This window comes from Syngnathoides biaculeatus, chromosome 10, assembly GCF_019802595.1.
Source record: "Syngnathoides biaculeatus isolate LvHL_M chromosome 10, ASM1980259v1, whole genome shotgun sequence".
NCBI lineage: Eukaryota > Metazoa > Chordata > Actinopteri > Syngnathiformes > Syngnathidae > Syngnathoides > Syngnathoides biaculeatus.
Window position 1 is genome coordinate 24,757,527 of NC_084649.1, and position 16,886 is coordinate 24,774,412.

Sequence of the window (16,886 nt, forward strand, 5' to 3'; positions counted from 1 at the left end):
TGTATGGACTCGTCGACTTTACTGCTCCATAATAACGTTTAGTGTGTGACGTCACCTCGTCGCTAATCCAGCGTTCCTGGCCTGGGGATGACGCAGCAACAGGAAAGTGCGCAGAATAAAACGAACCCGTAAATTGATTTTACTGTTCTTCTATTAATGAATGTATTCCAATGAATTCAATTATTGCAAAGCAGTCCCTCCTCCTATGAGTTCTTTGTACTTGTACTTGTTTGGTTCACCGGTCCTTGGTCAAGAATTGGCGCACACCAAAGGGACGTCCCGACCCCCAACCCACTCACACTCTTCAATGAACCCGATACATTATTTTTGGAATGTGGGAGAAAGTCAAGAGTGCGAGCATGTGAAGAACGTAAACTGCACAGCACGGTGGAGCTGGGGGGGGAAAGTACTCGGCCCCCTTTTGAGAAAACCTTCTAAAGCTTTGTTTAACGTTTTTAATCATTAAATAGCAGGCGGTGTCAAATTCTTTTCAAGACAGCATCTAACGCGTTGAATGAAAAGCTTCGGTCTCAGGAACACTTCATTGATACGAAATAAAAGCTCATATCCACACAGCTAATAACGTCTGGGAATTGCCGGCATGTCCGCAAACATTACCCGAGGGATTTGCTAGCTACTGACGCCAGCGGTATAATAGAGGGAAGCTATAGCGTGTTATGTTTATTCTATTTCGTAGCGACCCCGTACGCTGTCCCGTCCTGCAGCGACGCAGCGTACAATTAACGTCCCTCAACAGGTCATCACGCGCAGGATAATTATAAACCGTGACGGAATGCTAATTATATTGCTGCTCTCCTCCGCGAACGTCCTACTAAAACCAATGTCATTTCCATGCTACTTCTGGATGTGGCCTACTTTCCGTGCTGCCGAGCAAGGGAGGATACTGTACCGAGCTGCGTGGAACGCATTCTGATGCACTCTTCTGGTATTGTTGCGAGAAAGAAAAAAAAAAAAAAAAGTAGCCTGCTCGTGGGAAACAAAGCTATGATGTTATATATAGCAGGGATGCTCAATGCCTCGATCGCGATCGGGCAGTTTTTCGTCGATCGCGGGACGGCGTGCCCAAAAAAAAAAAAGACATCAGCCAATGTCCCTCTACTGTGCGCATGCGGAATTGTGCACTGCCGATGGAGTCTCTTCACAGATATTCTGCTTTGCGTGCAAAAAAAAAAAATAAAAAATCTAAATTTAAAGTATAACATACAACTATTCAGTTTGTGGCATTTTGCAATGTGATTCAATAAGTGAGGGATGACTGGTTGTTACATCACATACGTACTGTAAAAAATGAAAGGAAGAAGCCACTGGTTTCTTTTAGGCAGCACACGGAACTTAACGACAACTGCCTCTCCGCCACACACTCTTTTTCCCAGTTTACCTTACACCCCCACCCTCTTAAAGACGTACACTCATAATCACAAATCTTACAGTATTTATGTAGGCAATCAATGTGTTTTATAACGACAGCGTCCACCACAGTTGCTTTAGTTAGCAACACAGTCTGGGCAACGTAGAGCAAAGATGAGCTAAACATGCTGCTTATGCTTACTTTCAATATAAATGGAGAAAGTTAAAAAAATAATTGCTATTATTTTAAGATGCAGTGACTGTCGGAGTATGTGAATAATCGGAGAAAAAGTGGGGAAACTGGACGAGATGATTTTTTTTTTTTTTTCGAGTGAGAAACGTCTGATCTGAAGCTAAAGTAGAAAGTGCAGGATGAGAGCGTGTGTCATTTTAAAATTCCACCTTGGCACAGCCTGATCCTGGATGAAAGCACAGACAATACAGTGCACAAAAAAGCTAATTCTGTATTTTAAATATAGGAGGCTACATAACATAAAAGAAACTTTCCAGAGACGTGTTTTTTTTTGTACGCATTGTGCCAGGTTTTGGGGGTAAATCTTGGCACTGAGGTCAGCAAGATGTAATCAAGAGAATCCTGTAATTTTTTTCAAAATAAAAGATTGTTCAGACTTGGATAATGAACCCAACAGAACTAATTGATTATTTCTTCGGCGGCCCGGGGGTTGGGGACCACAAACCCGAAAGAAAATGGAAGGATGTGCTCTGTGATTGACTGGCGACCAATCCACGGTGGGACCCGATTCCCTTGCCAAAGGGGGGAAATAAAACGGATGGCTCGACTACACTTGCCATGAGAGTCGGACCTATTCCGTGTACAAACAACCGGTGAAAAATAATGGCTTAGATTTTTACGGCGTCTCTCTCAGAGGGATTATAAACCACAGTGACATTTTAGTCACATCACATAAAGCATACCGAGCGTATCCCGACGGCGTACTTTAAGCGCGTGTGATCGAGGCGGACTCCGTGGCAGCTGTTATTGGCGCAAAACAAAGATTTACCGCTTCAATATCCCAAACCGAGCTCGTGTGCGGAAAACTCGGCGATTCCCGGACTCGACTATCGCATGACGCATGTTCGCCGACCCGAGCTTAGCTCGCCGCTCGTTGCCCGACGGCCGAAAGCCCTCGGGAGCGACGGCGTGATTCGGCATTCGTCCGTGCAATAAAGCGTCCTCTGCTCTCATCTCACCGACAAAATGTTACTGCTGCGTGACAAGAGTACTGTTTCATTTTTAAGAAACCTCACGAAGCAAAGAGATGATAGAGGCTGCTTAAAAAAAAAAAAAAAAAAAAAGGGGGGGGGGTGCAGACACTCCAGAGAAAACAGAAAAGAATGGAAATAGAATTTAAAAACATTTATTATTCTTTCCTGTCATCAGTATAAACACAAGTCCAACCATCAATCCAATTTCTTAGCCGCTTATCCTCACGTGGGTCGGGGGGAGTGCTGGAGCCTATCCCAGCTGTCAACGGGGCAGGAGGCGGGGTTACACCCCGAAGTGGTTGCCAGCCAATCGCAGGGCACATGGAGACGAACGGACGCACTCACAATTTAGAGTCTTCAATTCATGTTGCATGTTTTGGGGATGTGGGAGGAAACCGGACTGCCCGGAGGACTGGGAGAACATGCAAACGCCACACAGGAAGCGCCGGCCGGGATCGAACTCGGGACCTCAGAACTGTGAGGCTTTCCAGCTGCTCCACCGTGGTGTCACCCATGGATATTAAAATGTGATGCAAAGGGGTCATATGGCTTACACTTTTTTTTTTTTTTTTTTTACATTCTTTTTTGTCAAGTTGAAAAAAAGAATTCAACCAATGTCAACATTTTCTGCTCCAATTTTGGTCAGATTCTAAATTCTATGATTTTGAGGTTGCTCAAAGAATTCACACTGTACGACGACACCAATGTTGGAATCTGACTGAAAAGTGTGTAATACAGATTTGAACTGGTAATTCATAATAAGAATAATTAAAAAAGAGGCAGCACGGTGGATCAGCGGGGGAAAAAAAGAGTTGGCCTCACAGTTCTGAGGTCCCAGGTTCAATCCGGGCCCTGCCTGTGTGGTGTTTGCATGTTCTCCCCGTGCCTGCGTTGCTTTCCTCCCACATTCCAATAACCTGCAACATTAATTGGACACTCCAAATTGCCCATAGGTGTGATTGGGAGTGTGACTCTTGTCTGTCTCGATGTGCCCTGCGATTGGCTGGCGACCAGTTCAGGGTATACCCCGCCTCCTTCCCGATGACAGCTGGGATAGGCTCCAGCACTCCTCATGATCCTTGTGAGGATAAGCGGCTAAAAAAAAAAAAATGGATGGATGGATGCTTGATGATTTTTTTTTTTGTTGTCCAGGTTTTATGCACCACATTGGTGGTAAACAAAAAATGGACTCCTCTTCATGTTGTTCTTTTTAATATCATGAAAAGGTGGCATATTAACGGGGATGTGTAGATTTTTTTAATATCCACTCCAAGAACACTAAGAGGTTGAAGCATTTTAATTAATACGCGTTATGACTCAGAGGTCCGGAGCGGCACTCGCGTTATTGCCTTTGAACACTCTCCCAGCCCGCTTGGGACGCTCCTATCTTGACAGTGACCCCCCCCCGAGATAGCAGGAAGGAAGGGTGCGCTCCTTTTCCTGCGCCCTTGTTTGTTGACGTATCTTTTTTATCTTTTGGGAAGCATCTTGTCCACCTCCCCCCGTGTCGCTTGGAATTCGCCGAACCCGCCCGGGAAGTCGTGCGCGCGTTGATGGCCCGCGACGGCGGATAATCGCCATGGCGACTCTCCCATCTAATGGATTGGTTTTTGGCGTGTGTTTACTCATTCTTAAAGGGTGGTGACAGACTGATGGAGCTAAGTTAGTTACTTTGCAATACTTTATGTAATATTTTATGCAGAACACACCAATTGACCTTTTAATGGCTTTCTATAGAAATAATTTAGTCTCTGGAGTGCTTGCTCATTCAACAAGTATGAAATGAAACAAATGAGTCTATGCCAAAGAAAAAGCAAAACACATCATGACTGAAGCACTTAGTCTGGCCATTGTTTGAAAATATTAATATTGATACAGTCACTGTGATTTGACCATGGCCTATCGTACTCAGACGACAGACAGACGAGCACAAAAAAAAACGCGCATAAAATTTGTTATGAGTAGAAATAAGTAGAAATTGAAAGATGTCGCTTATTTTGTGTAGCCTTGACCAATTGTTACCTCTGAGCTGCGCAATTGTTGCACACTCAGCGCACATGAAAACCGATCCAGCGTAGTGAACCACAGTTTTTAACACGGAAGCACACGGTCTCTTAATGAGGTGCCGCTCAGCCTACTTTTACTTCCTCGTTTACCTGACACCGCCCCCCTCCGCTCTTAAAGGGGTACACTCAATTACAAACACAACACGCACCCGCAGCTTTATATCTGCAGGCATGACGGACCACACCCGTACATTTTTCAAACGTGAGTCTTCTTTTCCTTTCGGCTTGTCCTGTTCGGGGTTGCCACTGCGTGTCATCTTTTTCCTCTCTCAGACCCACTGTCCTCATGTCCTCCCTCACAACATCAGTCAACCTTTTCTTTAGTCTTCCTCTCTCTCTCTCTCTCTCTCGCTCTTTTGCCTGGCACCTCCATCCTGAGCACCCTTCCTACCCATATACTCGCTCTCTCGCTTCTGGAAATGTCCAAAGCATCCAGGTCTGCTCTCTCTCACCTTGTCTCCAAAACATCCAACTTTGGCTAACCCTCTAATGAGCTCATTTCTAATCCTATCCAAACTGCTCACTCCGAGCGAGAACCTCAACATCGTCATCTCTGCCACCTCCCAGTTCTGCTTCCTGTTGTTTCTTCAGCGCCACTGTCTCTAATCCAGTCCATCATGGCCGCCCTCACCACTGTTTCATAAACTTTGCCCTTCATCCTAGCGGACACTCTTCTGTCACATAGAACACCAGACACCTTGCGCCAACTGTTCCACCCCGCTTAGACCCGTTTCTTCACTTCTTTACCACACTCCCCATTCCTCTGTATTGTTGACTCCAAGTATTTGAAGTCATCCACCCTCGCCATCTCTTGTCCCTGGAGTTCCACTCTTCCTCCTCTGCCCCCCTCATGCATGCCACTCCGTTGATGGTCTAGAAGTATATAATGTACTGTCATGACTACCAGCATTATGTTCCCTTTTTGGCGTCATAGTGAAAAAATTCATGCAATGCCGTGACTTGTCTTTTTGGTGGCACGTCCGGTTGTACATGAACCTCACCTTCTTGATCCGCAACTAGATGCATGTCAGAATATCAGACCCTTATGAGCTGTTTCCCAAGCAGCCGTGCAGCGTCGAGCCCTCTCACTTTCTTCCAAGTCTCGTTTTTGCCTCACTGGTACATGATTAAAAGTCATGTAATATCTATTCTATTGAGGCCGATTAGTTTCTCATATTGCATTGCGAGTCACTAACAAAGCTTTCTAATTATCATTCAAAATGATTTCCCATCTCACTGGGCTGATTGCGTCTCATTCCCCAGTGTTAGCTCTCGCAACTTGAACGTTCGGTCTCGATTCACGCTGACAATGACGTGAGCCTTTCGTTTTGTTTATTGCCGTTGCGGTATTTTGAATGAAGGCTCCCGCCCCTTCCAATTAATACAAATCAGTCTGTGTGCGCGTGGAACTCGTCCTTGGCCATATTTATGACAGACCGGCACGGTAGCGCCAATGCGGCTGACTATCAAGCGGAACATACCGGAATACTTCTGTGACATTTCACAAATGGAGCCCCAGTGGAAGCCCGCGAAGCAGAAAAATCCTAAACGAGTGTAATATTGGGGGAATCTGTCTGCGGAAGGATGTGCTAAAAAGTAATGGGAGGCGTTTTTTTTTCCCTTCATTTTATGAGCAAGAGCACTTGTAGCGAAAAGATGCCTGCTCCTTTTAAAGTAAATGAATCCTCAGGCAAAGTCATCTATTTTTACACTGCGCATAAAGCCACATTCACTTCGATCCCCAGAACGCGGGGATTTTACTCCTTTACAAAGGTACATGAAAGCAGCAAAAAGCTCAAGAAAACATTATTAGGTCGACAATAATACATCCAATCAGAATGCAAAAAAACGTCTCAAATTGATTTTGACAGCATGCTGGATTAAAATAAGGAGAATCGCACCTCTGTACGGTGGCTTGGAAGTGGAAAAATCGTGAAACACTTTATTTTGAGTTTTGTTATTGTTTCGTTTTGTGTTCTTTTGGGTTTGTGAACTGTTAAAGGGTTTCTCTGTCTTGGCAACCATAACTCACCAAATTAAATGCAGTGATGCCTGGGTTCTCGACCACAGTCCGTTCCAGAAAACGGGTCGAGAAGGGATTTGTTCGAAAACTGAATCGATGTTTCCCATTACAATGCATGGAAAAAGAAATAATCTGTTCTAAGCCTAAAGAATTGGGCTTTTTAAAGCATTTTTTTTTTAGCTTTTCCTGATAATAAACTGCATAGTAGAAATACATGTATAGTTTAAATACTTTATATAAAAAATAATTTAAGAAATACAGTATATTTATTTTTTGCTTAAAATGTATGCGTTAGTAGTAGATTTGTATTATTATTATTATTATTATTATAGTATTTGTAGCGACCCCGGCCTTGTAAACTTTTTTTTACTAACAAAAGTGCAGAATAACTTCAAACAAGCAGGAGCCATGATTGGGGGTTAATACGAGATGACGAGAATGAGATAAGAAGAAAAACAACAGTCACTACCGGGACACGTCTGTGTACAGAGGCTGCGTTATACACAATAACAAAAGCGTGCTGGTTGCGCCGCGTGTTACGTCATTATGTTTTTTTTCGGAGGGGGGGGGGGGGCGGCGTTCGAATTGACAATAACAAAAGCACAGATTTTCGTACGAAAACAGCAGCAGAAAAAAAATAAATCTCTAAATTCCCCTTGAAAACCGATTTGTTTGAAAACGGGGACGTTCGAGAACCGAGGCTTTACTGTAGTCTAAAATATTAGTGGACCAGCCCAGACGGATGAGACGAGAACCCGAGTGGGTTTCACAACAACCGCTCAATAAAGATCAGCATTAGTTTGACAAAAACAGTTGAAATCTTTATTTTTTAAAATTCAATTGTCAATACTGCATATTTTTTCATGGAGCACAATATTCCATCCATCCATCCAACTTCTCCCGCTATCTGTAAGGTGGACGCCCCCCAGGCAGGAGGAAACTCATTTGGGCCGCTTGTATTTGGGATCTTCTTCTTCCCGGTCATGGCCCACAGCTCGTGACAACGGGAGAGGCTCGGAACGTAGATCGACGGGTAAATTGAGAGCTTCGCCTTTGGACCTCAGCTCCCTCTTTTACCACAACACGATACATTATGGAGAGCCATTTTTGTCCGTTTTTTGGAGTGAAAGCTGAGACGGAATAATGGCGTTTCCTTTCATTTGAATGGGAAAAGATGATTTGAGATGGTGGCTTGAGTTACAAGTATGCTGATCTGAATGCTTGAATGCAAATTGAATGCTTATCTTTACTTTATTTGCAAGTCCAACCCAAAATGTTGTTTTTGTGGCCCTCAAATTTTAAGTTTTGGTCCACTGTGCTCTTAGTTTAAAAAAAAAAAAAAAAAAAAAAAAAAAAAAGCCTTTTATGCAGTAATATACGGTGTGAATGCAGGAGAGTGGTTTTTGTGTTTAGTGTCTAATGTATTAGACCATGAGTGACTACTTAGATGACACATAATGAATTATGAAATCCCTCTCATCTCTCATTCTAATGTTTTTGTGGAAAAGCACACACAGGAGGATGTCCATAACATCAGTCCCTGCACAGAGGTTTACCGAAATTCACGTTGCTGATTTATTTTCTGTGTATTAGTGGGGAGGAGGCTTTATCTGCTCTGGCCAGCAGACGCCGTAATCCTACGCGTCATCGCGTCATCACCCATAACAAATAGCCCCGCCCACGTCGGCGACGGCATCCCGTTTCCCAAGGTCAGTTAGGTAACATCTTGGCAGGAATGTTTTGTTAATTTGAGAGATTGAATTTCCCACCAGTGCGGTTGACTAATGGGATGAGTGTTGATTGGCAGCTGCGGCGGGTGACAAAAAGGTTAAAGATGGATCTCGTCGCGTCATTTCATTCCTTCTCGTGAGTGGCACAGTTGCGGCGAGCAGTACGTTTCGTGCACTGTTGTGACGAAATTGCCAATCTTCTGTATTTGCTACCAGTTGTGCAGCTAATCCTGCACTCTCCTGACTAAACTCTGTTCTTCATAATATTGTCAGCATAGCAGCTAATCATGCACTGTCATGACTAAATCCATTTTTTTTGGTAATTTTTTTTACAAGCCATGTGTTTGAGTACCGGCGGAATAGCAGCATACGATTCTCTGTCGGGATTTCACTCCTTATGTTTTGTCTAACGAACTATTAGCAACATAGCAGCATATTATAAAAACCCCATATGTTCTTTATTTGATACAATGTTGTGTATCGAGCATTATATCACATGCACTTGTAACTTACTATTAGTGACATAGCAGCATACCACACATACAGTGAAGAAAATAAGTATTTGAACACCCTGCTATATTGCAGGTTCTCACACTTAGAACTCATGGAGGGGTGTGAAATTTTCATGATAGGTGCATGTCCACTGTGAGAGAGAAAATCTAAAAAGAAAAATCCAGAAATCACAATGTATGATTTTTTTTTAACCATTTATTTGTGTGATACGGCTGCAAATAAGTCTTTGAATACCGGAGAAAACCAATGTTAATATTTGGTACAGTAGCCTTTGCTTGCAATCACAGAGGTCAAACGTTTCCTGCAGTTGTTCACGGACTTTCAGCTCCCTCCGAAGATTTTCTATTGGGTTTAGGTCGGGAGACTGGCTAGGCCACGCCAGAACCTTGATGTTGTTCTTACGGAGCCATTCGTTGGTTTTCCTGGCTGTGTGCTTCGGGTCATTGTCATGCACGACCCATCTTCAATGCTCTGACTGAGGGAAAGAGGTTGTTCCCCAAAAATCTCACAATACATGGCCGCGGTCACCCTCTCCTTAATACAGTGCAGTCATCTTGTCCCATGTGCAGGAAAACACCCCCAGCGCATGATGCTACCACCCCCATGCTTCACAGTGGGGATGGTGTTCTTGAGATGGAACTCATCATTCATCTTCCTCCAAACACGGTTGGTGGAATTATGACCCAAAAGTTCCATTTTGGTCTCATCTGACCACAAAACTTTCTCCCATGACTCCTCTGTATCATCCAAATGGTCATTGGCAAACTTAAGACGGGTCTTGACATGTGCTGGTTTAAGCAGGAAAACCTTCTGTGCCATGCGTGATTTCAAACCACAACGTCTTCAGTCACCTTGGAAACGGTGGTCCCAGCTCTTTTCAGGTCATTGACCAAGTCCTGTCGCGTAGTCCCGGGCTGATTCTTCACCTTTCTAAGGATAACTGAGACCCCCAAGAGGTGATATCTTGCATGGGGCTCCACTCCGTCGTGTTTAGCTTCTTCCATTTTCTAATGATTGCTCCAACAGTGGACTTTTTTTTTCCCCACCAAGCTGCTTGGCAATTTCTCCGTAGGCCATTCCAGCCGTGTGGAGTTGCACAATTTTGTCTCTGGTGTCTTTGGACAGCTCTTTTGTCTTGGCCATGTTACAAGTCAGGATAATCCATGGAGTGGAGGTGGACTTTTCAAGGCGGACTAACAGTTCTTTGAGGGTCAGAATTCTAGCTGATAGACAGGTGTTCAAATACTTATTTGCAGCTGTATTACACAAATAAATCATTGAAAAAAAATCATTGTGATTTATGGGTTTTTCTTTTTAGATTATCTCCCTCACGGTTGACATGCACCTACGATGAAAATTTCAGACCCCTTCATAATTTACAAGTTATCATGCGGCGTCATAACCATTCTGGCATAATGCAGCACGCTAGAGGAAGTGGCGCGTTCCGGGAGCAAAGAGAGGCCATTTCTCCACATCTCTTTGCATATTTTGTGTCAAAATAAACCAAATCAATGAAAACATGATTTCCAATTATATTCATCTCTTCGCCATCACCTAGTTCATTAGAGGACAAGCGCAAAGCTCGAACCTGCACGGGCGAGCAAATGAATTCAAGCGAATGGGGAGATATCGCGTAATAGCAATATTTCCCAGCCGTCAGCTTTCATTAATCATTTGCTCCGTCTGTTTTCCACCAGTGCGCTACTTGTTGAAAAACAATGTCAGCCCGGACCTCTGCAACGAAGACGGCCTCACTGCGCTACATCAGGTGAGACGCCCGACCGGCTTTTGAAAAGTCGGCATAGCCAGTCTCATTTGTGTCGTTTTGTGCAATCCTCGACACGAAAAGGCCACTTTGTACTCCCGCGGTGGCATCACACGACGTACGCAACGTTCCGCACAGCACACGTCTAAAAAAAGTCGCTGCACGGAGAAAGGCGCGGAGATCCTCTCTCGTGATTGGTCCGTTTTAGTCACATGCTGCAATGACATAGTTACTCTTCCTCCCTGCTCCACATGCCACCTACGCTTTTAGGTCCATATGTTCAAGTAGGCAGCTTGACGGTCGCCGTTGTCGTTGCTGCTTTGTTCCTTGTTACGGAAAGGAAAGTTAAAAAAAAAAAAAAGAAAAACAGCTACCGGAAATGACCAAAATGTACCAGCTGACTTGGAGAAGGACTGCAGCACATTTTCAAAACTGTGCACGTGGAATGGGGTGCAGTATAAAACCAAATTAGCTCATTATTATTAGCTATATAAAGCCTGTGTGCAGTTTGCATGTTCTCCCCGTGCCTACGTGGGTTTTCTCTGGGGTGGGCACTCCGGTTTCCTCCCTCATCCCAAAAACAAGCAACATTAATTGGACACCCTAAAATGCCCCCAGGTGTGATTGTGAGTGCCCCGCCCCCTGCCCGATGACAGCTGGGATAAGCTCCACCACTCTCGCGACCCCTTGTGAGGATAAGCGACTCAGAAAATGGATGGAGAGATATTTTTTGGATGGCATGGTGGATCAGCTGGTAAAGCGTTGGCCTCACAGTTCTGAGGACAAGGGTTCGATCCTGGCCCCCCCTGTGTGGAGTTTGCATGTTCTCCCCATGCCTGCGTGGGTTTTCTCCGGGAGCAGGCACACCGGAGATTCAACTATTTGGAGAAAAGCCATTTAAAAGTCCCTTTTCCATAATATGTCCGCTTTAAATGTCATTATTTTCGTAAATTTATTTAGGGTGGTTGCTCCTGGTTAGAGCCGCGTCCTCACAGTTCTGAGGACCGGGGTTTGAATCCCGGCCCCGCCTGTGTGGAGTTTGCATGTTCTCCCCGTGCCTGCGTGGGTTTCCTCCGGGTGGGCACTCCGGTTTCCTCCCACATCCCAAAAACACGCAACGTTAATTGGACACTCTAAATTGCCCCAAGGTGTGATTGTGAGTGCGGCTGTTTGTCTCCATGTGCCCTGCGATTTGCTGGCGACCAGTTCAGGGTGTACCCTGCCCCCTGCCCGATGACAGCGAGGATAGGTTCCAGGACTCTCGCAACCTTTATGAGGATAAGCGAGACAGAAAATGGATGGATATTTTTTGATTCATCTATTTTAGGGAGGAAAACAAAAAACTGCTGAGGTGAAAAGGACAGAGCGGGTTGCATGCGGCCCCCCCCAGGCCGTACTTTGCCCACCTCTGCTCCTTGTCGATGACGAAACTGAAAGAAATCAAGTCGTATTTTGACTTGGAGGCTTTGTGCAGACGCTAATAGATGCAGATGTTATTTCACATTGAGGAAATGATTTCAATATTGAGTCAGTCGCGTAGGGAGAGGAAATCGAAAGGCGTCCACCTCTGTTTTCACTCCTTAATTGAGCCATTACTGGCGCTAATACGTGGCTAATATACATTCAGAGCGCCAACCCCCCCCCCCCCCCGAAAGTGTCGCCTCGTTTAATCACAAATCAACCTCGCTCTGTTTACAGTCATCAGCGACTAATTGTCTTTTAGTGCGATCATCGCAATTGACTTAATGATGATGTAAGGACGCCATTTCGGCCGCGGGAGCAACCGGCTTGAACGCAAAATTCCCTCATCCCCCCCACATCGAGACAAGCACAGTTATGAAATAACACCAAGTTTTCAGAGTTGAGTTGTCTGAGTGCAACGGCGCGCACTCTCGCTGCAGTACTTACAATCCGATGAGATCCACTTGGGGAGACGTCGGCGGGCGCCGCGAGAGAGCAGAGGCGGCCTTTTTCATGCCGATTCAAACGGGGCAGCGGAAATTTTACGGGTGGGTGGGGGCGCTCGGAGGCAAATGCGTACACCCTCGCGAAGGGGCGGACGGGGGATAGCGGGCTCGCTTCGTGCCGGAGAATACCAACAAGCTCGTCTTTGCCTGGAAGAAAGTTAAAAGCAGAAGAGCGGAGCAGCATTTTAGAATGAGCGCGTTTTTCCAGCCTGACTCCATTTTACAGATGTAACAACAAACTTCATACGGAAACTATTATTAAAGGTCAAGTGTCGTGCCTGTAAACATTCTAAAATAGATATTGTAATGAAAAATACATTATTCACTTCAATTCCCATGCGAAAAAATAAATATGAGGGGAGAGCACGTCGTCCATGTGCAAAGTTGCCGAAGTCTCATTCGACATCCAAGTGGTCGCCATATTCCCTGCAACGTCTCTCCATTACGTCACACCGCGACATTCGCCATTGAAAACACGCTGCGCCACCTACTATGGGACACGGAAACTCTTTTCAAAGAGGAGAACATCTCACAATTGAGGCCATATTAGCCTATCGTTTCGAGCCATATTTAGATGATATGCGGATCGCTTCTAACTAACAATTGACTCCCGGACAGTATGTATGAGCCAGCCTGGCCGAAGCCTTGCTCGGTGCCGACGGGTACATTGACACATTTAGCACCCCTGATTTATGCACGCGGATCTTTTGTTACATTCTGAGAGGATTACGAGGATTTTTTTTAGTAGCTGGATTCACAACTACTTGTCATTTGGAACGCACAAAGCTCTTGTCCTTTGCACCCGTGTAATCCATTTTTCATGACGAACCAGGTCTTTTTTTTTTTTTTTTTAGAATTTTGAAGAATGAATCCATCCTCCTGAGTGTTCGAACAATAGCTAGCAATACAACGAGCCGGCATTTTGGCTAACACGAAGGAACAACAAGCTACCTTCCAGCAGGTAAAACTCGTAGAAACATACGAGACCGCCTGAGTGGGCGCCTGCTACTAACGTCACTTCCTGCTTCTTCTCCAAAACAAATCCCTCGAGAGGATTTTCATGGCGGGAGTGACAAAAATCCATCAATCATTTTGTGTGGTGAAAAAACAGACGGGTCCATTCCGGCTGCCCTTTTTTCCCCATTAATAACAAACTAAAAATCATGCATTTCATGACGGTGCACCTTTAAGTAATGATTGAAATGTGAACTGGACTCCAGGAGAATTTACTTTACAATGTCTTATGTCTTGAGTTCCTGCCCATCAAGAGTACATTTTTTTGGGGTCAGATTTTTTCCGATAGTGCATCTTTGAGCAAGAATTTTGAATGTTGCTGGACATAAATGCAACGGCATCCAGATCTGCAATGTACCGACACAAAATTCAAACGTAGAAATAACCACAGTACCAGAAGCGGTGCAGAGTACACAAAAGCACATTGTGCCGGTGTACTTAATCTCATGACCGACGAGCATCTACTGCATTAATGTAGCGTCAACCAATTCGAATAAAGACGGTGACGGATTGTACACTACAGGAATATTTTTTAAAATGTCATCGCTGTCTTTTTGTTTATCTCTGCTCAGTCCTCGCGGCAGTTTTTTTTTTTTTTTGAATATTTTTGTGTGCCTCATCTAGCGCACGTTTTCCCTTTTGGATGCTCTCGCGCCCGCTGGCAGGCGGTGAGACGAATCGTAAAAAAAACTCCAGCAGTGACCTGCGGGATGTTTGGCGTTTTCTTTCATGAGACGGGCCAAAAAAAAAAAAAAAAAAAAAACATCACATTGACCTTTAGGGGTTAAATGTGTGTGCATGTGTGTGTGTCATTTTCTATTTGGATTGATCAGTCTGTGCATTATTTTTTCAAGACCGGCACCTTGGCTGTGATTGTACAATCATACATAGACTACGTTCTCTCTCTCTCTCTCGCTCTCACCCCTGGGAATGAAGTGCAGTGCTCTCAATTGAGGCGTCGCATACATCTCAGCAACGCTCTTACCTCCTCGCTCAGAGTTATTCATCAATATATGGCTTCCACGGCCACAAAAACAAACCCGCATTCATGCGCGGGCACATGCACACACGCGCACGTTGCAGTACTGACGTTCGCCGACATGCGACGTGATGTATTCGCATCGCGCCACCATAACCATAACCATTAACCCGCTGGCCGACCTTTGACACTGCCTGTCAATGTGGTGATTTGGGCGAAATTCAGAACACCTCATTTTCAGGAAAAAGCTTGCTCATTAAAGATTGACTCTGTTATTTAAATGAACACTTGACGGGTGGCCACGCCATCCACGTCCGCAACGACATTAACCCTTTCATGCGCAGGGTGGCAATTTCTTGCCTTATTGAGATAAAAGTCTCCTAACAGGCCACAATCAAGGAAATAAAACTTCTTTTTCGTTTATAACTTCACTAATTTAGAATCTCGTCCCAAAAATCTAACTGCTAACTTTGACCGACGAGTTATCCTCTCCTGATCCCAAATTATGGCTTCAGATTAAAACACTTCAATATTTTGATATATTGAAGGATCATGCGTGAAAATCATGACGTCCCAAAAACGCGACGCTGCCTACAAATGGGTTTAAAGTACATTGTCTGTAATATGCCGGCACGGTGGCTCAGATGGCAAAGCCTGTGCACAGTTTGCATGTTCTCCCCGTCCCTGTGTGGGTTTTCTCCGGGCACTGCGCTTTCCTCCCACATCCCAAAAACACGCAACATCAATTGGACACTCTAAATTGTCCCTAGGTGTGATTAGGAGTGCGACTCTTTGTCTCCATATGCCCTGCGATTGGCTGGCAAGCGGTTCAGCGTGTAGCCTTCCTCCTGCCCAATGACAGCTGAAATAGACTCCAGCACTCCTGAGACCCTCGTGAGGATAAGGGGCTGAGAAAACGGATGGATATAAACGGTTCGGGGGAGTCATTTTTACGATATGGGCTGGTGTGGTCAAGCGTGGTCCGTGGCACGAGCGTAGAATTTTGGCGTGGAAGAATCCCATCGATCAGCGAACGCTCACGCTTTGCATTCCTTTCTGGATGATTTGATTTTGGTTTCCCACTGCGATGTCCAAACAGACCGGCTTTTATGCGGGTGACATGGGATGCGCACTCAGTGGTCAATTCACAGTCAGTCCTGGACTCCCCCCGACTCATCAGAATCAGCAGCGCAGAAAACGATGATAATCTTTGTGGTGTCGACGCAAACATTTACTCCAATTATTTCATTCAATTTGAACTCAGCCCCTATAAAGATTGAAGCCCAATCTCCGGACAACACGAGCCCCCCCACTTTCCCCCGCGCCATTCGTCACTCATGCCAGCTCAGTTTATTGGCGCAGGTGTGTCATAAAGTGAGAAGAATAACACGCATCATTGGTCGACACGGTCCACAAACGATGATGGACTGCCCCCCCCGCTCAACTTTTTCCACCCGTCGCCCAGTTGAGTTCTTTTCGGCTCAAACGTCTCCGGCTTTAATTGCGTAGTCGCTCACTGGACCGATCCGACCATCCTTCTCCGCTAACCCCGCTGAAGAATCCCATGCAGGCCTTTTTCCATGCTTCAAACCAGGCCATTTGTCACAGCCCACAGACACTCGGCCCTATTGCGGAGGATTTTATTTCAAGTATGCGGGGGCGGGTGGTCTTAAGCGACGCCAAGGGCCGGGGCCCTCCGAGTCAAATGTGGAGAAAAAGATGAGCAGGTGGGTGAAGTACTGGACGTGGGTTTATTCAAGAGGCTAAGAAGATTAGTTTGGCTGTCAAATGCGTGTGTAGGTCTGCATTCAAGGCGTCTGCCACTGCCGGCGGCGGCTCACAACTGGAGATGTGCTGTGGTTTCTCGGTTTTATCTGTCTTTTAATTTGCCTGTTACAGGAAGTGGCTGACACACTGAGATTTCTGCTTTTGTTTTCATCTGGGGAGAAACAAAATATAAAAAAAAAAAAAAAAAAAAAAAAACGAACGAATAACATACACTATCAGATAGTTCAGAGAATGAAATCTTTATGAGAAAGAAAAACAACAAAAAAAGTAAAACGTTAGTTGTAGTTTCACTGGAATAAAGTTGGAATTTTAATGAGGGAATCTCAAATTTCTTAAGTAACATGTACAGTACAAATTCTTGTCACGTTACGTACCACTATTATGGAAAATTAAGACTACTGTGCTTTAAAATTCACATTTTCTCTCTAATGTTACCAAAGTTTGCA

The 16,886-nt window shown here is 44.9% G+C and overlaps 1 protein-coding gene across 2 annotated transcripts in view; it reads left to right on the forward strand.

The window, feature by feature from the left end:
* Positions 1 to 16,886, forward strand: part of LOC133507774 (protein phosphatase 1 regulatory inhibitor subunit 16B-like) — a 50,522-nt gene that overhangs the window by 16,033 nt on the left and 17,603 nt on the right. For both annotated transcript variants that reach the window (XM_061833189.1, XM_061833190.1), the window contains exon 2: positions 10,625 to 10,695. In XM_061833189.1, the coding sequence (XP_061689173.1) occupies positions 10,625 to 10,695 (71 nt within the window). The remainder of the gene's footprint in view (positions 1 to 10,624; positions 10,696 to 16,886) is intronic.